At 47.6% G+C, this 27,016-nt stretch overlaps 1 protein-coding gene across 1 annotated transcript in view; it reads left to right on the forward strand.

Moving 5' to 3' along the window:
• CCN5 (cellular communication network factor 5) overlaps nt 1-27,016 on the forward strand; it is a 200,635-nt gene that overhangs the window by 145,866 nt on the left and 27,753 nt on the right. Inside the window, exon 4 of the mRNA XM_069651343.1 lies at nt 23,440-23,642. Within this exon, the coding sequence (XP_069507444.1) occupies nt 23,440-23,642 (203 nt within the window). The remainder of the gene's footprint in view (nt 1-23,439; nt 23,643-27,016) is intronic.

Genomic DNA, 27,016 nt, shown 5'->3' on the forward strand with positions numbered 1-27,016 from the left:
GGTGGCCGTGCCGCCAAAATGCAATAAAGCCTATACTCCTTCATTTGCCTCTCTTCTCCAGAATCCTCTTCTCACTGTGCCATTTCATTGTGTTTGCCATGTGCTTGCACAGCCACTGACAATGCCGCCATTGCTGTCATCATGGTTTGTTCCTTGTGTCTGCCTTGGCCACTGCCCTCACTCTCTCCCTTTGATGGGTTCCTCGATATCCTGCAAACAGACTTGAAATGGTCTCACCCCCACATGCCAAGCATCTTTGAGCTAGCACTGGGCATGTGCCTTCATGTGGAAATTCATACCCACATCTGTAACAAAATGGTTCTGCTTGGACCTTGGGTGGTGCGGTGGCCAATTTTTGTATCACGTCAGGAGATGTTTGTATTGCTCATGGTTTCCACCTGTGATTCTATTGCCAGTTCTGCCGTTGCCAGCAATAGTATTTCCTCCAGCGTTTAAGACTTTTGTGAGAGCTTCTTGCGAATTTCTGTGCCTCACATCCTGCACATTTGTGAGAGCAACACTTCAGTGTTTGAGTAGTTGTTAAAGTCTTTAGTGTTTTAGCTTGATCCTCAGTCTCATTACAAATGCGTCCATAGTTTCACTCTTAGTTTGCCTGGTGGAGTGGAACATGTGTCTCTCATAATCTACGTTGGTGTGTGGAGTGAAATAGGTAGTGAGGGTGACCTTTAACCCCTGAATCGTGTCTGTAGAGTCATTTGGTAGCTCATTAATAATGTCCCTGGTTGCAAAACCTACTTTCAGCTTCAAAAGGCATTGATGTCTGTGGTCATCCATGGGCCCCATCGCACCCACAGATATCTCAAAGTCTCTAGCCGATCTAGCCCACCTGGGCCCCATGTTGCCGTTTTCAGTAACGCCGAAGACGCCAGGCAGTTGTAGTGCGAGGGATTCCTGTGGTCTGAGCGGTGGCTGTGTGGGTATTTATTCTCTGCTCAACAACCAATTAGCCTCCAGCCCCGTCACTTCCTTTCTCCAACCACACTCCCCGGTTCCGCCCCCTTCCCTGAACACTAGACTGCATGGCTCGAAGCCACAGTTTGGGTGTGCTTTTGATGTCATTTTTTTAAACCTATGTTGTGATCTTACATGTTTAGTACCTCAAAGATGTAATTATTGTTGGCAGTGCTTTACAAATAAAAGCCGAAACGTTGACAGGTGGCACTGACAAAGTAAACAGTTTAGCCACTATACTTCAAAGGTAGTTTGAGAGTATCATGGAACACAATGAGACATAAATGCACCCATCGGGGCATGCTATATCTGCCCCATTTTATCACAATAACACCAAAGGTTTGCACATCTGTAAATTAGCTTTTTTAACCCACGCCTGCAGCAATCAATATCAGAATATTAGACCAGGCCATGGACATGTCACTTTGCCAGAAAGGGTGTGATGGTTTGTTTTATAAGTGAGACATCCCTTTCTCGTGCAAGTAATTTGCATTGTTTTTGGGGAGGAATGACCTGCCCGCTTTATGGGCATCAATTGGCGAAAGTCGGATCAATCGTCGAATCAACGCTTTAGTTATAAAACAAAATAGCGGTGCATTTTCTTTTCTTTCTATGTCTTGATCATCTCATTTGCAGATGTACAGTAAGCAGTGGATCATCCCGTATGGATATCTAAACTGTTTGGCTGTAAGAGGATTACAACGAAATGACGTCTTAAATGGGGAATTTAAACTTAAAGGGGTTGTTTGTGATACATTGGAATAGGTAGGGTCATTACATACAAGCATAAAAGCACATACTGAAAAGTTCCGACCTCGATTCATTACAGATTAGAAGGATGCTTTTAAAAAGTAGGGGCACATCCAATTCTGCTTCATGCCATTAAGGGATAGTGGTCATGTGCTTAAGTCGGGGGCTACTTCTCCTGGAGAGGAATGAATGAATCTCCTATATGGTGTATGTGGCTTCTCGACTCTGCACTGGGGATGCGAGTGGGCAAAGGTGGCACTGCACCTGGCATGGTTTACCTTTCGCGGCCCAATTGATTCGTCTTGGATCGCCAACCTAAATGCACCTGGTGCAGGCTTGAGTTAGTGGGATCCCGCTCTGCTTCGCTGGTGAAAGCACAGCAGCGTAGCACTAGTGCCCCGGGTTGGGGAGACTATGAGCTGTGGTGATTCTCGCACTGTAAGCTTCAATGCCATCTGTAGTGCCGAGCATTGCTGCTGTGATTGACGACTGTTCTCTTCCCCTGGAGAGGACAATGTATAGGGCCGCACATAAAGCTGTCAAATACACTGTTATGGATTCATAAATATTGGGTTAACAACTTCCCAGAGTACACTGCTAGATGGTGCAATGGTTTTGCTTCTCCTTGCATAATCTTGATCACTGAAGCTGGAGTCGGTCACAAAGCCCAAACTGTTGGCATTGCCAATGCTTGTTTTTTACAGTGTCAAAGAACACAGTTCAGAAGAGGCAGCTGGGAAGTGAATCTCTTTCTCAGTGGACAAAAGTCTGGTCCACAGCTATGAGCTGTGTCATGTGGGCCTTACTCCATCCCCTAGACCAGCAGTGCATCAGCCTGGCGCAACCAGCGCTGCTGAAGTCTGTCTCCAGGTTTCTGCAAAATCTGTGCTTGGTCTCCAGATGGGATCCAAATCCAACTCTCGTCTTTGCTGTGAGCAGTCAGTAAATTATTTTTTTCAATGCCCATTTCCTAAACAGAATTTGAGGTGGAGAAGCATTTGACCAACCAATCAAATTGTAGAATTACTCATTGGATACCCTCTGGTGATGTTTATGTGTTAACATGGATTGACCTTTTAGTAAGTAAGAGTAAGTCCGTAAAGGAGCTTTTCTTTTATTTACTGTTCATTGTAGTTCATAAACTGAACTTTTCACACTTTATATATCTTTCGTCATACAGGAGCTATTAGGAGAATGTAGTATACAAAATGTGACTGTTGAGGTGAATTAGGAGTGCTGTATGATGTGTTAGGTCATGTTCTCTTGGATTTGTTACACACCGTTTAGACCCTTGTTTGACATAATGACTACTGCTCTGGAGTAGTGGCTAAACCGCCTACTTAACCCCCTACTACTACTATAACAGACAGAGCACGACGTGTATCCTCTTTCGCCTTTAGTGGTTACATGGCCTGTCGGCGTGCTATACCCTCACGAGAAGTGTGAAGTGATAACAGTAGCAGCCCAAACAACAATAGTGAAAAGACTTGAAAAAAGAAATCATATCAAGGTTCTATAAAAATATATCTACTTTAATTAAACAATTCAAGATGCAATCAACTAAATAAATACACTAACGAAAACCCACCACTGTAGGGAGAACATAGAGAATGACAAATTGGTACAGTATGGCACTCTGGGTACTTGGAGCTGAGGTTATTAGTCAAGTAATTGCAGCAATGCCACTGTTCAAAAAGGATATGTTATTGCAGAATAAGCTGAACAGTGGCTTACAAGTCACTATGGTCCCAGACATGGGTGTTGCAACGTCTGAAAAAGATCAGGGGCTATGCTAATGTCAGGGCTGTCAGGACCCGGGCATAGCTAGCATTTTGGTTGTAGCCCCTGAGCTTCTATCCGGGGCTACAACGAAAAGACCCGAGGCTATAGCTCCATATGCCCCCTCCTAGCAATGCCTCTGGTCCCAGAACGTGGACCAGGGGGATGGGCCTCTAAATGGTACCTTATTCTTGTCTTGAAAGGCTCAACAGAGTCGATCCGGGCTTCTTGGAAATTTTTGGGGGGGTCAAGATGATGCGTGTTGCATTTATCCAGAGTCACCTTGAGTCAGTGTTGAGACAGAGCTTCATGTGGTTCGATTCAGCGCTGAAGTCGATATGGGTGGATGGGTCGCACAGGTTCAAATCAGCGTTCAAGTCAGGCAAGAAGAGGTCCTGTTGGATTCAAGCAGTGTTCAACAATAGTCAGGAGCTTCCACAGCAGTGAGCCAGCATTCGGGTCATGGTGGTGAGAAGGCCTACTGGTGTGAGACAACAACAAACTGGTTCGAAGATGTGGTCAATGGTTCGAAGTTGCAAAGAGTGCCAAAAGCAATACTACAGGTCCTGTAATGGCTCAAAGGCATCAAGCTAAGTTGAAGAAGTTCAAAGGTGGCTGTAAGCAAGCAACACAACAGGATTCCAGGCTGCTTTGGACTTCTGAGTTTGCTGGGAGTCCCGCTCCAGGGGCTCTAGGATAAGGTGAGTCACACTTGCTGTGCACACCCAGTCCAAGGACCTGGGCTGGCACCTGCAGTGATTCCTCCACCTCCAGTGAGAAGTCTGTGTCCAGTGCAGTTGGCAGTAAGGCAGGCCTTATTGCACAAAAGCTCACCCCCACTGTTCCCAGGTCATGGTTAGGAGACAGAGCTCTCCTCTGTCGTGGATACTTCTGCCTTCACCTCTAGGTCAAAGGACTTTGGAATGGACTGAGCTTACAACAGAGGTCCAAAAATGTATTCTTCTTCTTCTAATGTTCACAGTTCATTCAAGAAAGGAGAAGGGAGGCACATTCCTTATAAGGCCAAAATGTCACAGGAGATTGGCCCTACGCAAGCCTACTGCAAGGGGTCCAATCTTTGTTGCAGTTACAAATCCCTCTTGCCTTCTTACATCATACCCAGAATGCCCTGTCCTGCAGAAAATGGAAAGAACAGGAAGGTAGAGAGGCCTAAAAGAATACCCCTTCTCAGGTATACCTTTCCTCTCTGGCTGCTCTAACTAAACCACTTTCCGATTCCGGATGACTACAAAGGCCTTCTGTAGGGCAGCAACCTGGTTTGATGCTGGCCTTTGGTATGTGAGTGCTCATATGAACCAGGGATCCCTGGAGATATACAGGTGAGAGCTCCTGTGCCCTGAGGGGTCGTGTAATCCATCCTCCCAACGAATAAAAGGAAGACAGCATCCTGGCTTTTGTCTCGTTGGGAGATTTGAAGGCAGCCAGGCTAGTCATAAATATACATCACCTTGACATCACTAACGGCAGCTCACAGGGTTCACACTTGCATGATTTTAAATTTGTGTGGCCTTAATAAATGTGTGCTCTTTTCAGTCAACATACCATTGTCAGATATAGCTTATTTGTAGAGCTTACACTGTCACCAGATGGATAAGGCAACAATTCGTACATTTTAGAGGTGCAGAAATGTAACTGCTACCTCTGTCTGCAGTGACTTTGCTTCACACCAGCTGTCTGTGATGCCCAAGTGAACTTTGAACATATGCATGCCACTGGAGAGCAGGAGCTGCAGCTGTCAGGAGACTGGTGCAGCACTGGCACATGGATGCACTATGCTTTTGGCATGGAGCTTTAGGAAAGGGACTCTAATAAGCAGACTCCCCTTCCAGAAACAGAAGTTTTTGCATCATTTAATTTTAATAACGCACTTTGGTTACAGCACCATTAGGTTGGGGCAGATCAAAATAGACACATAGGAAGACCTCCACGTGGGGCTATACATACGGGAACAAACCTACAGTGAGGTGCTCAGGAAGTTTAACCTTTGCTGACATCTTAATTGTGAGTGACTCACAACAGACATGGCAAGCAGCATTTAGGATTCACTTTGGCAATGGTGCAACTCTAACAAAGGAACCCGGCGTGTATTTCTTCAAATTACAAAATGGCACTGAGGGGACTGCTTGCACAGGAAGTGGATTTGTATCCAGTTCCCTCTGTGCAGTTTATAGGACTGAGCAAAATTGCCCTGATAGAAGTTCTATGTTGAAATCCAAAAGGGAAATTACCAAAATAAATATCAGAACTGCAGGTAAGACGATAAGGGAGGGGAGGCAGTGCTCGTGCTATTCTAGCAAACACAGAACTGATAAAAAAAAGGAACATGCTCAGAAAATCTCGTGTCATACAAAAAAGTCAGACTACGACCCCTCATGATGTGTGTAATAGCAAGAATAAGAAAAAGTGAAATTTTGGCACGGCAACAACTCAAGAATAAATTCTCCATAGCAACACACGGAAATGGATGGACACGTAGAGTCTGCACTTCTCCGCTGTTACTGTATATGGTAAGGCTCACGAAGGAAACTGGTACTCATCCTTTATGCGTGGCTATGGCAACAGCTTCTGCTGCAATCCCACAGTGCAAGGGTTAGGAAGGTAATTGGCCAGTTGATTATAAGTAGAAGATATATAACTGTTCTTGCAGAAAGCCTAAGTGGCAAAGATGTTTGGAGGTAACTGGCAAGCATGAGTTGAAGAAAATCAAAGCTGTGCAGTGACCTTATCTTTCAGGGGTCATGGATGCATTTGGCAAGTCGTTTTAGAACAGATAATAACACAAATGCTTATGCAGTAATCCTATGTACAAGCGATATGGTGGTAACAGCAAATAGCGACTGTACGTAGTTCAGCATGTCAAATCCTTAACTAATACTACAATCCAGTTGGACACCAGCACCAATGGCTCCCGATCCAAGAAAGGATCCACTTCAAGGTGCCTTGTCACGTGAGCTTTGCCTTTTAAATTTCTGTCTGAAAAATGAAAACTTTATTGTCAGCACATCTTTGTATAATCTACTGGGCTGTTGCCTTTGCCTTGCAATTGGCTCTTATGAATTGTCGCTGCACTTCTGCGGATATTCCCTATCCCACCCCATTCTGTAAACATAGAACTGTCTTCACTGCTTGCAACAGATCAAGACATTGGGCTTCATTACGAGCAACAAGGGTGCCGGTAGCAACGTACTGCCACCCTTTCCGGACCGCCATACACTTGACAATGCCAAGTTTGACCTGGCCGGAATCCTGTCCCCTACCGGCATTGTCTTCACTGAAGCACCGGCACCATTGGCAACGGTGCGGTGCTTCAGTGCTTCAGTGAAGACAATGCTGGTGCTTCAGTGTCCCCTGTTACTGTTTCCGCCGCCCGACATCCCGATCTGCCACCACTTGTAATATCCCGCTGGCAACGGGATAACAAGCAATGGAAAATGTGTTACAAGGTCAGCGGTAACCTGCTGGTAGTACCGGCGGGTTAACGCCGACCTCGCAATGAGGCCCATTGTTGTTTGCACAAGCCTGACTCTCTGTGACACTTTCTCTCTGGCTTAACTGGGTCATGATTGGCTACAGCTGGGTCTTGGTGCTACCATGGCACATGTGGTATTGGTTGAGCTTTAACATTTTTAAAATAACATAAGGCAAGGAAACTGGGAAGTTGCAAATGTTCAGCAAGGGATCGAGAACCAAGTGGCACTGAGCTTCATTCAATTGAGAATATTAATTTCCTCTTCTATGGAACACCCGAGAAACCTAAAACTCACCAGATCACTAGCAGCCATGGGCGTAGGACATCGGGGTTGCAGTGGGGACAAATCCCCCCCACAATTTTAAGTGGGGTGATACAATGGCATTTATCCCTCCCAGTTTCCCCCAGTTTGTGTCTAGTTTGTGTCTAGTCTGCAACGTGTAGATTACGGTCTGCAGCCTGACTGTGCAGTGATGCGTGCAAACTTGAAACTTCAGACAGCAGGAGCGGCACGGGTAATTGTAAACAAGATTCTTGTTACAAGAACTCTGCTGCTCGCAGGCTCGGTCATGCATGCCCCCTCTCCCCTGCACCTGCACATTTGGAGCATGCCCAGGACAGGCCGGGGAACATACTGCAGCACATGCCCCTCTGAGTGCACATTTCACTGCTGCGCAGCCTTCCAGAACGAAACAGAAGCCAGCAGGCAGCGACACGTGCTCCTCAGAGACAACAGTGTGACTAATGATCTTGCCATTTTTAGGGCAGGTCAGCCCAGGTAAACTTGGAAAGAATACATTTAAGCTTCATAACCATGCCAGTCACCTCTGTGTCAAAGCAGAACTCGGAATACTGCGTGTATATGCAGGCGACGGGCTGGTCCCTGAGAGCTGCTAGCGTCTTGGTGGCTATTGGATTAAGGTTGAACACCGGAAGGGGGCAGTTGGGGTGTACATAGTGTTGGGAGGTTTGAATGGGATCGCGAGCCCTGAGGGAAGATTTTGGATGAGACTTCTGGATAGCATGAACGAACAGGGATGGTCGGGGGGGAGAGTGCAAGATATCAGTACATCATGGGGGAGCTTAAATTGTTAACATGGAACGTCAGGGGCCTCAATAGCTACCTTAAACGGAACAAAGTTATGTTGTACTTGAGGCGACAAAAGATAGACGTCGCATTACTGCAAGAGACGCATTTGACCCGAGACAAATTAGAGCTGGTGAAGAAAAAGTGGGGGGGAACGGTGGTAGGATCCGCGTACTCAGCTTATGCTAGAGGCGTGCTGATCTGGGTGGCGCCACATGTCCCGTTTCAACTGCAGCAGGAACGTGTGGATACTGAGGGTCGTCTGGCTATGGTGAGAGGAGTAGTCGAGAACAGAGAGATGTGTGTAGTGAACACGTATGCCCCGAACCAGGGCACGGCAGAGTACTTCCGGACCATGAGTGCCAACTTGAGTTGGTGTGTGGGGAGTGTGGTGTTCTGGGGAGGGGATTTTAACTGTGTGTTGGACCCGGGGATGGATAGATCCGACGATAAGGTGATTAGGCCCGCCCCGGCGGCCCGGGTGCTGCGGACACTGCTGCGGGACTTTGAGCTCGATGACGTGTGGAGGACTAAGCACCCCACTGAGAGACAGTACTCGCATTACTCGGCCCCGCAGCGGTTGCACACTAGGCTAGACTATATTTTTGCCACGTCGGACGTCTTGGGGGATGTGTCTAGTGCGGAATATAGAGCGAGGGTCCTCTCGGACCACTCGCCTATGGTGGTGGGATGGCAATATGGCCGCCCCAGAGCGCGGATCCCGACGTGGCGCCTGCGCGCAGAGGCGCTTAAAGACCAGGCCTTCAGGGAAGACATGCGGGAGGAAATAGTTAGCTATTTCGATACCAACACTGGCAGCGTTGACTCGGCGGGAACTCTGTGGGAGGCCTTTAAGGTTGTGGTACGCGGGGTGGCGATTGCTAAATCGAAAGGTTTGCAGAATGGGGCCCTGGTCGATTTACAGAAGGCGGAGAGAGAGCTGGAAAAGGTGCTGAAGAGCGAGCATATAGATGACGAACTGGTGCTTAAACTGCAGCAGCAGTGTACAGAACATTGGGGGAGGCTCTGTAATCTAAATTACAAAAAGTATATTGAAAGGCAACATGCGGGAGGAGATAAAACGGGTCGTCTTTTGGCATGGTTATATAAAAGAGAAACCCCGAGGCCCCCGATTAGGACAATAATTAGAGAGGATGGGGAGCAGATAGATACCCAGGAGGGTGTCAATGAGGAATTCGTAAATTACTACAAAGCATTGTACGGGGATCCGGGTGGCGGCGACCGGGAGGAAATGTTGGAGACCCTGCAAGATATCGGGCTGCCCAGGTTGAGCACGGAGGAGAGAGAGGAACTAGATGCCCCAATAACACTAGAGGAGTTGGAGGCGGTCGTCCGGCAGCTACCCACTAGCAAGACCCCAGGAACGGACGGCCTGCCCAGTGAATTTTATAAAACTTTTGGAGCGGAAGTACTCCCCCCGATGCTTGATATGCTTAATGAGGCGTTCGAGAAGGGGAGGTTGCCGGAATCGCTCAGGGAAGCGACTATTATACCGCTCCCTAAGCCTAATAAACCCGGGCATAGTTGTGGGTCGTACAGACCAATATCTATGCTGAATCAGGACAGCAAAATACTAACGGCTGTCCTGGCCAACAGACTGCGAAGGGTGATAGGCAAACTGGTACACCCAGACCAAACGGGATATGTCCCGGGGAGAAACATTGCCCAAAACCATAGACGACTCCACCGGGTGATTGAAATGGGATCTGACAGTGATGGGGAAATGGTGATAGTGTCGTTGGACGCTGTTAAAGCCTTCGACTCGGTTAATTGGAAGTGGCTGCTGGCGGCCTTGAGAGAATACGGACTGGGACCAGGATATATTAGATGGGCGGAGCTGCTGTACAGCGCTCCGCTGGCTAGAGTGCGGACGGGCATGATTATATCCGAGAGATGGCAGCTTAGTAGAGGCACTAGACAGGGGTGTCCTTGGTCCCCGATGTTGTACATCCTGGCCCTGGAGCCTCTGGCACTGTACTTGCGGCAGCAGTATGATAGCGTGGGCATTGAGGTGGGGGGAGAAAACCAGCTGATATCCCTGTATGCGGACGACTTGTTATTGTACTTGAGTCATCCGGAGGAGAATTTACAATATATCCTGGACGTGATGGGGAGATATGCGAGGTTGTCGGGCATAGCGGTCAACCCCCAGAAATCGTACATCTTCCCGCTGGGCTGTTATAGGGGTGTTCCCACGGAGCGGTTGCCGGTGCTCCAGGTGCCCTGGTCAGTCAATACATTCCGTTACCTGGGAATAGATATCTACCACACGGTTGAGGAAGAATACAAGCATAATACAGAGATGGCTGTTGAGAAGATACGCACATGTATGAGCTTTTGGCAGAGGTTGCCCCTAGCGATGATGGGGCGTGGGGCGATGATCAAGATGGTAGTTCTGCCTAGGCTGCTACATTACTTTAGCAACATCCCATACATGATCCCTAGGGGTTTTTTCGCTAAAATAAATGGGGTTTGCAGAGAGTTTCTGTGGCATGGTACTCGTAATAGAGTAGCGCTCTGGAAGTTACAGAACTTTCATGAAAAAGGGGGAGTCAAACTCCCAAACTTTGAGGCGTATTACATAGCGAGCCAACTACAGTTTGTGTCTAAATGGCTGTCCGACGAAGAGACCCCAGAACTCAGACTATTCGGGCAAGATTGTGCCCCATTTTTCTTGAAGGAGGTCATTTGGTTGCCCGAGGCTGTCACGAGAAGGTACCCGGCGATGGTGAAGCTGGGGTGGAAGGTGTGGAGACGGGCATGTACAATGATGGGTGACCCACTTCCGTGTTCTCCGCAAATTCCACTGGTTGCCCTGGCGGGGGTGGATGGACAGCTGAGGGAGATTATTAGGACTTACTGGGAATCGGTGGGGTTGGTGACATTGGGCGATGTGTGGCAGGAGGGTGCTATTAAGGGGTTTGTGGAACTTAGCGAGGAGATTGGATTGCACGAAGGCCAATATGTTACATACCACAGATTGGGGAAGAAAATTCGGGAACTGTGGCCTGAGAATATCATGGCAGATGAATCGGAGGTTACGATGGCGGGGATATATGATACAACGGAAGGAGGACATGAAATTTCTAGGCTGTATGAGATGGTGATGTTGAAAGTTGGGAAGGAACTGACATGCTTACGATTGGAATGGGAGAGTGAGGTGGGGATCGAAATGGGAGATGGGATGTGGGAACGGGCTTTGGGGTACCACAGGAAAGTGTCTCGAAATGCCAGACTGCAGCAAATACAACTGTACATCACGCACAGAGCGTACATGACCCCTCTGAGGATATCCAAATTTCGGAATGCAGGCAGACAGGCGTGCCCCAAATGCGGCGAGGAAAATGCGGACATGACGCATATGTTTTGGGCGTGCCCAGTGATTGAGGGGTTCTGGAGGGAGGCGGCGCGCAAGCTGAGAGAGAGAGGGGTCACGTTTGCCATAGACACCGCCTGGGCATGCCTTCTGGGTGGGTTTCCCAGACCTCGGCAGCAGAAACATGTAAGCAAACTGAAAGACTTAGCGTATGTGCTGGCCAAACGACGAATAGCCATGGGCTGGAAAAAATGTAGCAAGCCACGGGTTGAGGTGTGGTGGAATGACCTACAGAAATGGGCGGAGGCTGAGACAGCGGTGTGGCAAGAGGCGAGTTGTATGTCTTGGGAGGAGGAACTGGGCTCTTTGATGGCATGGAAGACATTGATATCCTGCATATTCGGGACAGGGGTTTTGGGAGATCCAGATGATGACGATGCTCGCTCATGTGCTACAGAAGCGGAACAAGACATGGAAAATGGCTCGCGAGGGGGGAGGGATCAGGGGAGTAGTGCGCACTAATGGTTAAATGTTTATTGGAATAATGTTTATTGCACTGCTGTTTGGTTTGTATTGTTGTTTGTGGTGAAAAATCAATAAAAATCTATTTAAAAAAAAAAAAAAGGTTGAACACCGGAACAGCGCTACTAGTCAGCAGTGGATGCTGGCAAGGTTTAACGGCAAGACATGACCGTCTCTTCTGCTGCTTCTACCCAACGGTGGGGGTAAAGAGGCCCTAGCACAAGTTTTTGCTCCTTGATTTACGGAACCAAGCAAAGAAGAGCGTTTTGTGGACATTCAAATCAGGCACCATCTCATTTTGCAGTATTATAAATGAACAGACTGTGAATATACGTTCTTGTGTAAGTGCACGCCAAGGATCATAAAAGACACAGTGGTTGTAGTGATTAGGTCGTGGAAAAGGAGACGGTGAGTCGCTTGATTTTAAGTACACATTTGAACCTGGTACACCTACAAAAAATAATGTTGTTGGTAATTATAATGACAAGATAACATGTTGATAGATGCAATTTGCGTTGTTCCAGTTTGTTTGATGGAACCCCGCCCCCTTCACAACAATGAACATTATCTTTCTTTAGGTGCCTCTGTTAAAGCCATCACTTTCAAGTCAAAGTTCACCTGTGTGCTTCAGACTAGCAAAGGTTTTGCATGTCCCTGGTTCCTTCTCGTACAAATAATAAACAGGATTTCTTTTCACTACGATGATCTCCAGTTTGGGGAAATGTGTTGGAAAGGGTGACATTAAGCCTAGATAATGCGAACATTGGTGATGCATCTTTCAGTATACTAAGAAGCATGAGTGCGTGTGTTACATTCTGTGTAATGCTACTCTAGAGGCACTGCATGGCTAGGTAGATATACAGAGTTGTTTGTTTTTTTTGGACTTTTTATTAATTTTCCAACAATCAAAACTTAACGGTCACACCCGACATTTTAGGCACAAGCTTTTTAGCGTACATATGCATGTTATTAATTACTGTCTTCCCCCCACACCCCCCTTTAACTCAAGCTTCCACCTCATTTTCTCAAATTTCCTTTCTGTTGGGGTTAATCCCCTTCACCATTCTCAGATGTATCATGTTTGCTAGAATTGTCATGGGAGGGTCTCGACAATGTGGCTACCATTTGTCTCCATGCTATCAGAGGTCCCACTTCCTCATCCTCCCCTTTGCTGGCTGCCTCATACCATGCTACAGTCTCGGCATCTGCCCATTTTACGAGATCGTTCCACCATACCTCTAGTCTAGATCTATGCACTGCTTTCCAGCCCATGGCTATTCTCCTTTTGGCCAGAATGTAGGCCAGGTCCTTGAGTTTGCAAACATGTTTCAAGTTACGTGGTCTGGTAAATCCCCGCAGCATGCATGCCCATATGGATGCCACATCTAGCCTAATTCCCTTTTCCGATAGTCGTAGCTTGACTTTCTCCCAAAATTTGCCCACCTCCAGACATGGCAGGAACATGTGAATTTTACCCCGGCATCCACCTCCCCGCACTTGGGGCATTTTTGTACTCCTGCGCTCCCAAATCTGGCGATCCTTTGGGGGGTCATATATGCCCTGTTGGTGACATATAGCTGAATCTGCTGCAGATTTGCATTCATAGACACCTTGTTATGGTATCTCTGGGCTCTTGCCCACTGCCCATCTTGCATGGGTTCTCCCGCTTCCTGCTCCCAATCCCGTCTTAGTTGGGGCAACTCCTTACCCACCCTAGTCATCAACAGTTCATATATCCGGGATATTTCGTGCCCTCCCTCCGAGATAACATACATCATTTCTATGGTGGTGTCAAGTTGTTCTGCTAGTGCTGTTTCGGACCACGTTTCCTTCACCCGTTTGGTTATTCTGGTTTATGTGATATATTGCCCGGTATGTACCCCGGTTTCCTCCGTTATCCTTCGGAAGTCCAGTGCATTCCCCTCTTGTCATATATCTCCCAGGGTTGCTAGGCCTACCGGCTCCCAGTGTTTGTGGATCCCTTTCCTCAGTTGCTCATCCTCCCCACATAGCGCCACAAGTGGCACCTGCGGGGAGCATGGGGTCGAGTTTCCCATAGCTTTTTTGGGTAGCCATACTCGTTCTTTTAGGAAATAAGGGTCGCATTCTCCCCGCAGCAGTCTAGATTCTGCCGTCTCATCTTCCGACAGCCACCTGGCAACATATTGTAGCTGCCCTGCCAAGTGGTATATCTCGAAATTTGGCAGGTGTATGCCCCCTCTGTGGTACATATTCTGTCGTTTCCATAGGGCTACTCTGTTTCTGGAATTATGCTACAGGAAACCTCTACATAAACTTTGGAGTTTACTAAAGAAGCGTTTGGGCACCATTTATGGGATATTGGCGAAGGAGTGTAGCAGCCTAGGTAAGACCACCATCTTGAGCAAGTCCGCCCTTCCTACCATGGCTAGGGGGAGTTTTGCCCAGAACCCCATACTATTTTTGATACCTTCCACTGCCCTCTCCGTGTTATATTTATGCTTGTCTGTGACCGTGTGATATATGTGAATCCCCAGGTTTCTAAATATTTTTGTCTGCCAGGCTATCTGCAACATGGGTAAATTCTCCTGTGGGACTCCTCTGTAGCTCCCCAGGGGGAACATGCATGATTTTATGGGGTTCACTGTTATGCCAGAAAGGGCCGCGTACCACTCCATCACCTCCAGGATGTATAGTAAGTTTTCCTCTGGGTACCGCAGGTATAGTAGCATAGCATCTGCATACAATGATATCAAGTGCGGTCCCCCCTTGGTGTGGACCCCTATTTCCTTGTACTGCTGCCTCAGATAGATCGCTAATGGTTCCAGTGAAAGTATGTACAGCATCAGGGACCATGGACAGCCCTGTCTCGTGCCTCTGCTAAGTTGCCATTTGTCTGAAATTATCGCTCCCGTTTTGACCCTGGCTGTTGGGGAGCTATACACTATTTTTACCCACCTCATGTACCTGGGTCCCATCCTTCATTTTTTCAGAGCCGCCATCCTCCAAGGCCACCTTACGTAGTCGAAGGCTTTGACTGCACCTAATGAGACTATAGCTATTTCGCTTGGGTCCTCCTCTGCCTGTTCTATAATATGGTGGAGCCTCCTGTGGTTATCGGATATACTTCTACCTGGGACATATCTGGTTTGATCGGGGTGTATAAATTTGTTTTATTACCCTCTTCAGTCTATAAGCCAGCACGGCCGTGAGAATTTTGCTGTCTTGGTTTAGCAAGGATAGGGGTCTGTATGACCCCCTTTCCGTGCTTGGCTTGTTGGGTTTGAGGAATGGAATAATTACTGCCTCCCTCAGGGATTCCAGAAGTCTTCCTCTCTCAAAGGCCTCATTTAGCATTGCCAATAGTGGGGGGAGCACTTCTTGTCTATATGTTTTATAGAATTCACTAGGGAGCCCGTTTGTTCCCGGGGCTTTGCTCGTGATTGGGGCGTTTAGGCTCTCCCTGTCTTCATCATTCAATTTTGGAAGTCCTATATCTTCCAGCGTCTCCTGATTCTCCTGCTCTGCAACCTCCCCTGCATCTTCATAGAAACGTTGTTAAAATCTAAGGAATCCCTCGTTCATACTCTCCTGGGTGTTCCAGACCTGACCCGCTTCTCCCGTTATCTACCTTATTGCTGATCTTGGTGTCTCATTCTTGTATAGCCATGCGAGCAGCCTCCCCGGTTTGTCTGCCCCTGCATGTTGCCTTTCAGTGTATTTCTTATAATTCAGATTGTATAGCCTCTCCCAGAGCCCACCACAAGCCTGCTGTAACAGGCACACCTGTTCAGCATCTTCCTGCGGTGTGCCCTCTCTTTTCATGATTATTTCTAGTGTCCTTTCCACCTCCTGCAACTCTCGCTCTATTCCCCCTTGGAGCCCTCTAGATTTAGATATAGCCGCCCCTCTCACTACCACCTTAAAGGCCTCCCATAAGGTTCCCTCTGACTCTATGCTTCCTGTGTTATTTTCGAAATGCCCAATTATCTCCTCCCTTAGGTCCTCACGGAACGCGGCGTCCTTCAATGCCTCAGCTCTAAGCCTCCATGTTGGAATCCTGGCTCTAGGAGCTGGTGTTGCCACGTCAGGACCAATGGGGAATGGTCCGATAATATTCTCGCTTATATTCTGAACCCGTCATTTCCCTGACAAGTTCTGGTGTTGCGAACATGTAGTCCAATCCCATGCACAGGTTGTGTGGGGAGGTATAGTGTGAATAATGCCTATCATTCGGGTGTTGCTGCCTCCATATGTCCTTCAGACCAAAGTCTCTCAACAGGGCTTGTAGCGTTTTCGCTGCGGGGTGGGCTTGTCTAGTTTTGTATCTGACTTGTCCATCTTGGGGTTCAGCGTATAGTTGAAATCCCCACCCCATATAACTGCACCCCCTATGTAGGGACTGATTTTGCTATATAGTGTCCCCCAGATCACTGCCATTCTCCCATCCGGTTCCACCATGGCCTGTAGCATCTGGAAGGGCATGTGTGGGACCACTCAAATGATTACCCCTCTGGCATATGCCGAGTATGTTGCTCCTATGGTGGTCCCTCTCCACATTTTCTTTACCACCTCTAGTTTCACTTTGGTGAGGTGGGTCTCTTGCAGTAAGGCAATATCCACTTTTTGCCTTCTCAAGTACATCATTACCTTATTCCTTTTCAGGTAGCTGTTTAGTCCTCTGACATTCCAGGTTATAATTTTAAGGTCTCCCATTGTTCTCCATTTCCTGTCCCTCCTCCCTCCCTCCTTGTCCTTTAGTCCAAGTATACTTGGCGTAAGTCATGCGCAGAGGCACATTGGTGTAAGCTTGTTCCCCAACTATTGCTACTACAACCCCAACTGTTTGCACTGCAAACGCCCCAACGTTTCCCCCTCCCACCTCCCTCCGGTCCCCAAATTTAGCCCAGCTCCATCCCTGGATCTCAGGCCTTCCCTCATCTAGTCCTGCCCTGTTTATCGGTGCTAGGAACCCAGCAGGAGGTTGTCACTTTACTAGCAACCTAACTAGTCTATCTGATGAGTCGCGTTCTATGTGCCTCCCGCATTTAGCTTCTATGTTTTTTGCCCGCCGCATGTACGTCCTGGCTACTCTCCACCTAGTACAGCGCTATATTCAAGTCCCATTGTCATTATGTATACAGCACCTCAGTGTTCAGGGCCACTGCTTCACTTCTCGTCTCTGCTCTCTTGTGGTTCCTGTGCATCCAGCCAGTCCATAGCTTCTTCTGGTGTCTCGAAGAATATTGCCTTGTTTTTATCAAAGACTTTCAGTTTTGCAGGAAGTGTGAAGTCCGGGTACGCTGTTATAGTCGCCAATGCTCTCCTTATTGTGCTCCCTTTGCGAAAAAAGTATTCGAGGATTCTCTCCCTATCTCGGTAGTTTAGTATTTTGGCGATGATTGGCCTCGGTGGTGCACCCGGGGCTGGTCCCCGTGTCAGTGCATGGTGGGCTCTCTCACCCACGAATCCTTGGGTGAGCACCCATCCTTCGATCGCTTGTAGCAACATGTTTTCTATGTAGTCCGTGGGGTTTGATCCTTCCTCGCCTTCAGGGAGCCCTATTATAGGTACATTGTTCCTTCTGACCCGTCCTTCGGCCTCCTCCGCCCTGTGTTCGATTGGACCTCTTTTTCCAGCTCCCCGGTGCGTTCGGCTATTGCTCTGACGTCTTGCCGCAGTAGGTTTACATCCACTTGTACTGCATTGATCTTAAACTCAAGAAACGTCTTGAGGTTTGCCATGGCTGCTTCCAATTTGGTTTCCCATGTGACCTTTAAGTCTGCTATTGCCTCCAGGATCTGTCTTTCACTCCTTGTCGGCCCTGTATCTGTCTGTGGGCCCCTCTCTTTGTTGCCAGTGCCCTCCGTAGTTTGGGATGTCCTGGCGTATTCTTCCATGGTGGGCTGCTTCCCTTTTGATTTAAGAGGTTTAGATGCCATTTCAGTGGCTGGTGGTTGGCCTTCTCCGTTCCCTGGAATCTGGGTGTCAGTTGTGTGTTCTGTGCTGGCTCCTCACCTCTTGACTTTTGGTCCAAGGGGCCTGTGGTTATGCACGTATCGGCCGGAGTGTCTGTAAAGGTGTTCAGGCCTTGTTGTACAGTAGCCGTCTTCTGCGCTCCAGTGGGGCTCAGGCCCTTCCTTGTCTCCCACTAGTGGTTGTGCTGGTTACTGTTTGTTGTGTGCGAGCCCGGAGCTGGTGGTCGTGTTGGTCCACTCTCCCAGGATCTGTGACTTTGTCCGCAGCGCTTGTCACCCTGGTGCAGTGGCTCCTGCCTGAGGGAGCCCTTGTGTTGGCTCCTCAGTCTGTGCTGCTTATCCCCTCGGAGTGGGATTGTGTTCCCTTCAGAGAGTGGGGCTCCCCCTTTCAGTACCTGCCTCTGACCCCCAGCATCCTGTCGGGTTGCAGGTCTGCTATTTTGCACACTTTTGCTTCAACTTCTCTCAGGGGGGCTTCCTCGTGCCCCAGGCACCTTGCAGTGTGTCCCGTTTTTGTGCCTTTTGCTGGGGCTGGGAGGCCTTATCCCTGTGTCTGGGCTCCCCTGGTGGCCGTGCGCTCTCTTATGTTGCATCGGCCATTTGTGGCAGATGTGGTGTTGACCTTCTCTGCTACAGGGTGTAGCTTGTGTTTCTATGCGCATCCGCCTGGATTCTCCTTCGCTTCTGGCCCTGGTGCGGCGCACCATGGGACTGCTACTGTTCCTGGTGCTTGGCCGCCGCGTTGCTTGTGGGGCTCTAACCTTCCCCTGTCTGTGCGTGTGTGGGTTCCTCGGCGTTCCAAGTCGCACCAGTACTGCGTCTTTTTCAGGGGCGCTTGTTCTTCATTGTACTCCCCAGGCTCGTATGGTTAGCACCGGCCCCTTGCTTGTATGGGCGCCCTTTGCATCATGCGGTCCCCGTTTCCACCACTCCTTGCTTTGTAATGGTTCCGTCTCACTTTATTCCCACAGAGCTAGTTTCAGCTAGGTTCTTTGTCCTGAAGCGGCCATTTTGGGTGCGCTTCTCCTATTGTGGCACAGCCCCCCGGGTTGCCTTTACTCGGTCCGCTGCAAGCGGGACCATCACCAGCAATACTCCTCTTCTACGTTTTGGGCAGTTTGCTACTTTCTCCTTTGGAGATCCCACCCGTGTTGTGCTGCTTTCCAGTTCCTCTGTTATCGACCGTTCCCCGCTACGGCTTTGATGTCAGTGTCTTCCATGTGAAAGACTGAGCCGTGTATCTTCGCGTTCGTTGCTGTTGCATCCCACGTTGCGGTCCACCACTGCAGGTCTTGTCTGTGGGGGTCTGCTCTGTGCCGCATCCTCGATGGTGACTTGCCGACTGTGTGAATTCATACCTGCCCTCTGTGGTATGTTAGTCCCTCGGCAGCATTACCATGCATGCATCCGGAGTGCGCACCGTCCTCTCTTGTCTCCTACGGTGTGTTGCTCAGACCGGTGCTGTCTCTAGACATGGCGCATGCCTCCCCTCCTTCACTGCGGTGTCTTCTGTGCCCGAGTGAGTGGAGCCGTGGCGTTCCTCGGCACAGCCGCTCCTAATTCCAGTCCTCTTCTCGCTCTAATATTCTCTGCGCTGACCTCAGTATTGTTCAGTTCTGCTGGCTCCTCCCTCCTGCAGTCATATGTAGGTGCAGCGTTGCTCCCAGACCACCAAGCATGTTGCCACAATGTAGCTCGGCAAACACTACTGGCTCACGCTTCCCACAATAGAATCCTTTGTTCTGAGCAAGTCGTCATCTTGTTGCGACTTCTTCGGGGCGCTGCTGGACTTTTCCTGCCTCCAGTCTACCAGCCGTGTAACGGATTCTTGCTTAAGTTGACACCTTCTGTTCCTCACGTTTTCACACAGCAACTGATTCAACTTCAGGCAAAATAGTTCAGTTTAGACACATTTTCGTGCATGGACCGTGTAGGATCGGCAGGAGCCACAGGAAAACCCCTCCTATTCCATGGCCCTTTAGCCACGCCCCCGGTAGATATAAAGAGTTCCGGCTGTCACCACATTGTTTGTATGCCAAGATTACACAATGCTTTAGCATGGTATCGATTTTCATGTGTATATCATGCTGGCCGTTATGCCAATCCAACATCCCACTTGCAGGATTGAAACCTTACAACGTTCAAGCACCTCAAACCTTGCTTTGGAGGCTCCAAAGCCAGGTTTGAGGTGCTTGAACGTTGTAACATGTAAGTTAAATCATTATACCTGGACTAATCGCCAAGGGACCCACATACATATGTTGAACGATCATAGCGAGCACAGAGAAGGTGGCTTGCACCATCAGAACTATGACTAAGGAAGCCCTTTCTTATGAACACGTTGTCAGTAGTGAGGCCTGCATCTCTGGTTTAAATGGGAATGAGGCAAAGGAAGCCTCCCTTACTATTAAGGCACCGCATTGTGTTGAGCACAAACCTCGAGGAGAACAGCCTCTAGTCAAGACGGGGCACATTACACAATAATCATTGTGTAGTCACTAACCTTTTGGCTGTAACCATTGTAGAGAAACCCATCAACCTTATCTTTAAAAAAAAAATGCATAGCGTGTTTGCTTTTCAGTGTTAAATTAATGTCTCTTTGTGCAATGGTGGATAAAGTAACAGTCCATCAAAGTGGGCGTGCTGGGGTGCAATAAGGGGGAGAGTTACCCAATAAGTGTAGGAGTAGTGCACAATGCAGGAGCAGTGACGTGCAATGCTCTTGGGGGTCTCTGAAGAAGTGCACTTGAAGGTGATTCTAAACTAACTCTGTTTTTGTTTTTTGTCAGCATTGGTTAGGAACTGCCCATGGTCGCACCAATGGAAACGTGGGCCACAGTTGCAAATGGAAATTAATTCCTTTTTTGACACTGTTTGAATAGTACCCAAGGGGGAGTTTTTTGATAAAATGTGATGCAAATTGTGCATTTTAAAGAATATTTCTTCAGCAACACTGGTCAAAACTACTAGCCGCATAGTTAAGTAATTCATCAAACTGGCCCATATCGGCCATAAAGCTGGCCCACACCAGCATTTTGCATCGGCCATGGGCCTATTACCCTATAGGCCAGTCCGAGCTTGATACTGCCCTAATGAGCGCTTCCCGGGCCAAAAAGGATTACAGCTGATGAAGGACATTTAGCACTCCGACTCGACCTCCTGAGAGACTTCACTCAGCCTACTACCGTACTAAGGTAAGTCAAGTGGCCCACTGGCTGGCCCCTCTCCCAGGTGCAGTGCAGGCCGGGACGGCATGGGTTGGGCGGATGACTTGCATGACTCACGAGCATGAAGAGGAGCCCATTGGCTGCCTGGCATTATTTATCGGCTTTTGACTTAGTCCCCGGGCCGATCACTGCTTAGGTACTTTCAAATATCACTCCGCCTCTGCCATGGCCTCATCCAATGCAGTAGGAAAGATGATGGCCTGCAGGGGCCAAATGAGAACTCATATTTGGGACTCTGTGACCTAATGTTACAAGTCTTGTTTTGTGTTCTCCTAAGTGGCACTGATGATGACTCCTTCAATGCTCTTAAAAAAAAGATTCATGGCCGTGTGCTTTTCGGACACCCCCAGTTTGCGACTCTGTCTCACCCCGAACTGCTGTTATTTATAGTCTCCCACCATCCTCATAGCCCTTTCCATTCTTGCTCTTTTACATCGCCCTCCTCTGCTGCAGTCCCGCCCAATGGTGGGTGGACAGTACACCCAATCTTTTTGGGACGAGCTATGCTCAGGCCATGAAAGCCTTTTGACCTGGGAAGTGGTAACATTTTTACGTGAAGTGAGCCTTCTGAAGTGAGACGCCAAATTGAAGGATTTTGTACTCTGAACCGCTTTTTAATTTTGTGAAAAGTCGAGTTCTTTGATTAAAACACAATAAATAAAAAAAGCAAAGTCCCAAGGTGTCCCCTGTCCCCCCAGAATGTATGGGTCTCCTTACGCCCCTGCTGGCAGCATGATACTCACCCAACTCACTATGACCATTTTGCTGCATTTGGTTAAGCCCATTTTCCCCAATGTTAGTTTTTTGCTACCTTTTGTGGTAGGTGGGGTAAGAGGATAGTTTTAATGGGATTTTAGGAAAGAGGCGGTGTTGGGGGCACCGAAGGAGGCTCTGCAGGATTTGTCCTTCCTAAAACTGCTGCAAAGAATGCGGTGAGGCACCGCATGCAGCAAGCTGTCCATTTTCCTCCCATCATAACCAATGCTCAAGCAGCTGAAACCCACTACATGCTGTCCACAGGCAGGGTTCTGCATGTACATGCCGCTGCTGTGTAAATGTAAAGTTGATTATTCCAACACTAAAAACTATAGTAATCCAATTGCAGTTCGGCTATTATTAACAATGTATGCTGTTTTATTATACGCCATATCATAGTTGGTGCAGAGCTTAAGCGGCACTCCTTGCCAGTTGTAAACATACGTTCCTAACGTTGTCCCTTTGCCACTGGGCTCCGGGATAATGTTGTAAATTAAATAGGGCTGCGTGTTTATTGATCAATGTCTACGTCCTTCTATTTAATTCATGTGTTATATGTCTGTGCTGTTTTGTACAGTGCTGCACGCAACATGAAGGCGCTTCAGAGTGCTTAGAACTGGAGGTGAAAGGTTGGAGGGCTGTGCTCGTGCAGTCAACAGGATACTTTAGTCCTGCACGATATGTTTGCATTTAGTTTTTCCTTTAAAGTGAATTCCATTAGATACGTAATGGGACACCAAAGTAACTACAGCGTTCCTTCATTGTAAAATTTTGATACAGTAATACCCTATAGCCAGTGATCGAAGCGTACGAAAAAAGGAGTGGGATTGTGAATCCAGCGTGGGGCAGAGTAGGAAGGAAAGGAGCAACGTGTCGAGGGTTGCAGTCATGCTCGTTCACAGCCAATTGAGTTGAAATAGATTTCAGTTTAGATGTAACTGTTAAAAGAGGAGAAGTGTGCTTCAACTTCATAAAGAACACTTACGGAATGGTGAAAATAGTTTCAAAAAGTAGTGTAGCTGATAACAATAAAGTAGTGGGACACCGCTACTGGACGTTTCTGCTCATTTCGACCACTGCCCTTTGCCCATAATTCACCAGTCAATCTCCTCTCTAAAATATCCAGTTAGATGGGGGAGGTGTACAGGACCCAGAAACTTACCCAGCAGCAATTCAACACTACGACAACAGAGGGAGCTATTTCCAACACAAAACACCAAGTTAGCACATTCGGTACTGCTACTTGTTCACGTGTAGCATGGACGATACATTGGATTCACCTGTTTAAGCAATTGGTTGAAGTAATTATTATTTTAAGTGGAATAAAATTGTGAAGCCAGCCGGGCTATGGGAATTATTTGAGACTTGTCTATGAATTCACAAAAAAGGACTGAATTGAAAGTGACATTTTAAAGGCAGTCTACACGGTTGTCGTATATAAGGGTATAAGTATCGAGATTGGAAAGTTCCTGATGTTTGTGTCAAATTCTACTAAATTCTGAAAAAGCAGTAAAATATATTTTTGGAAAAATCTAATAAGTTTTGATTCCCTTTGTTCACAGATTTGAGGTATCAACAGGTACCCCCTCAATCTTTGTTCTACCCTTGTGAGGAGTGGAGCACAGAATGGAGTGCTTGTTCTACTACCTGCGGAATGGGAACATCCTTACGTGTCACAAACAAGAACCACCACTGCAAGCTCGAGACCCAGAGTCGCCTGTGCATGGTTCGGCCCTGCGAGGAATTCGGGAGCATCACTCATTATGTGAGTAATTCTGAAATAATAGTACCTAAGGAAAACAAAACATTGTGCATGTGGCTGGGTGATAGATTTACTATTAGCTCTGCTTCCCTCTTCCTCGTCCCAGTACTTACCTATAAGTGTATGCCGCCCTCTCAGGGACTCTTTTACAAGCTTTCATTCCTTGGCTCCTCCCCTCTCAGGAGGTATACCCTCCCACTTATCCACAACTACAAAGTTTCTTTTGTTCCGGCCGGAATGTTTGGTCTTCTCAGTGAGGGGCATGAAGAGCGTCCGCTGGTGGCCCTCGTCTGGTGGCTCCCCTGTGGGGCCTGCATGTTGCCCGGTTGGAAACTGCCCAGTGGTGTTGTGGGGTAGGAGATTGACCAGCGTCCTTTTGCATGAAGTATGCTGCTACTGGGTTCGTCGGCCGCAAGCGCAGCTGCTTCCCGAGGTCAGGGTTTTGTGCCCCACCCGGGTGTCAGGTGAGTCTCTGGCGTCTGTGGAAGGGACCAGCTACAGGGCTTCCTCATTCTACTCTAGGGCCTTGATGGACCTGGACAAATTGGCCTTCCTCTTGTATTCCTGCTCAGCGACTGCATTACTTTGTAGGGGAGGGCGGGGCAGGAGAAAGCAGTCTGGGGGCTCTCTTGGGCTTCTGGCTAGGGTCTCCTTGGATATGCGTCCCAGTTGTTGGGCTATAGCGATGCCTGCCATGGTTTTTCCAGGGCTGCTCCGCTTCATGGCAAAATTGTACCCTCTCAAAGGGGAGTAATCCCAGCTGCCCATGGCGGTGGAAGTGGATGAAATTCGGGCTAGCCCGGTTGGATGTTCCTCCATGTCGGCTAAGAAGGCAGCTGTCAGGGATCCGGTTGACAGGAAAGTGGCCAAGAAATCATATGTGGGGTCTCATTTAGCTATGCGTTCTTACACCATGAGTCCTATGCAGCGAACATGGTGTTGGTTGGTTTTAAAAAACTGAAACAGTTACTGGATGATGGCACGGACTGCTCCAAGAGGAAATCCAAAGGCAGACTTTTTTATGATGGAGTCCATGGCACTGCATGACCCAGGGTTACACTATCTCTGGAAGGTGTCATTTGTGTCTTCGGGACTGGAAGGTAGAAGGAACCCAGAAACCAGTGTTCTGACGCTTCCCTTTGACGGACAGAAGTAGTTCGGAGATGCCATGGAGTCCAAAGTTCACACATTGTTCAAAGCAGATAAACATGCAGACAAACTGTGGAAGTCGGTGCCTACCCCTGCAGGGGGTTTGGCCTCCTCATTAGCCCTACACTCCCCAGTCTAGGACTGTTCCTAGGATTGTTTACAAGAAACTGGGCTTCAGGCCACATTCCAATTTCCCAGGTGTCCACCCAAGCCTCAAAATTCCTGACAATCACAGCTGGCCGGTGGGGGGGGGGCTGGCTCACTTTACCTGGTCCTTATGATTATCAAGTGATGCACATCCGTGCAGAAAATAAGCCTGTCCCCCTGATTTAGCACAGTCCCGAACCAACAAGACTGCAAAAACCGGTCGAACAGGTAAACAAAATATTAATTTATAGCAAAATTCAAAAACAACACACTGATTAGGCGTCAGTGTGCAAAACACAAAATAATACAAAATAGGCATTCATCAATATAGTTAAATACAGTGTCATATCCAAGCTGCTAGTCTAATCTAACAAACCAAGAAATTAAATTGAATTCATGCATGACTTAGAGCTAATTAGTCTATCTTCATCTCTCTAGGAAGATCCCTTAAGCTTTTGCTCTGAAAATATCATGAAACTTAACACATCCTGCCCTGAAGATGGATTTGCAGAAATCCAAAACGCGTCGGCACTCATGAACATATAGGAGTGTTTAGGATGAGTGATTGAGCAGAAGGAACTTTACTGCTCGTGTGTATGAGATGCACATACATCAATTTGATGAAATACTTTTCTGTTATTATCCTGAATGCATGAATTCAATTGAATTTGTTGGTTTATTAGTGAAATCTGCACACTTAAATTATTCTGTTGCATTGACCAATTTGGACTGCGGCCTCCAGGGAGGAGACCCCTGTTCTAAACTGGCCATAAAGGTACCCGGGATTACATCCCATTTAGAGTGCAGCACAGGGTTACCGGCTGGCAACACCTGGTGTATGTTTTCTGTTCACTAAGTGCTGATAGCCTTAAAGACCTCTGGGGGAGGGGTCATTATCGCTTGGGATAATCAGGCAATCAGCAGGCAAACTCATAAATCACTACTTAGGAAAGACTATTAAGCTTCCATTGTCAGAGTGATGGGGGTGAGACAGCTAAGGTTGGGGTCCATTTCAATGTAAAATAATGAAAGGTACTAACATTGGGTATGTCCGAGTCTATGTTTATCACCTGGTTACCGCAGGCAGGAAATGTGTATGTAAGAGGATTCAATTCAACACTACAGCTAAGTCAATGCCTAGTCTGGGATACTGAATGGAAACCCTTATTGATATATCTTTATGTCCAGTTCATGAGTTCTGGATGACTACCCCAATATAACACCCCTCTCTTGGAATCCCCCTGACCCCACTGAGCCAAGAAGTAGTTCTGTTTTGCAAGTTTAAAAGGTTTATTTGAGAATGTGAACAATATATATATATATCACACTTCATAATAAATTAATAATTGAATATCACACTTAATCTGAGCAGTAATCAATAATGGATAGTCTGGCACTAGCACACTTCTTTATAATCAATGATGAGCGGGTATAGGATGGATAAGATAGCAACAATACTTTTATGGTTTCAAATAGATGCAAGGTGGAATGAAATTGCAGTACAGAAAATAACTTGATAGGATTTCAGCAAAAGACAATGTAATCACTTTCTTGGACAATTCACCCCCCCCCCTTTATGCAATGTAAGGGGATGAAGATGAGAGCACACAGTTCTTAGGAATGCAATCAAATAGAATTCAGTTCAATTCCCCCCCAGCAGCTTATACAACAGATAGGAGTTTTGAAACACAGGCAAAATGCTTTGAATATGGTGACAATGCAGTGAGAAATATGCTGAAAATGCTTTTAATTCCCTTTAGGAGGTTCAGGGTGAGTGAGAGATACTAGGGATGAGTTCAGGCTCACTTTAGCAATGATTCAGAGATGGTGATTAAGAGGCAAACGATTTTTTAGCAAGGAAAGAAATGACTGCTGATGGTTACACGTGGCTGGATTTTTAACCAAAACGCAAATCGCGACAAAATTTGCGAGTGCGTGAATCGTGATTACGGCAAAAGTATAAGGAGTAGCAAGTCGGTTCTAAGCTTGTTGAAAATCTGAGATTCTGAGATTTCTGAGGAAAGTTAAATCAAGTTCCTAGCACAAACGGTTACGGAGTTATGAACGATTTTGTGAAGGTT

This window comes from Ambystoma mexicanum, chromosome 3p (genome assembly GCF_040938575.1).
Source record: "Ambystoma mexicanum isolate Mex_15411 chromosome 3p, UKY_AmexF1_1, whole genome shotgun sequence".
In the NCBI taxonomy this organism is placed as follows: Eukaryota; Metazoa; Chordata; class Amphibia; order Caudata; family Ambystomatidae; genus Ambystoma; species Ambystoma mexicanum.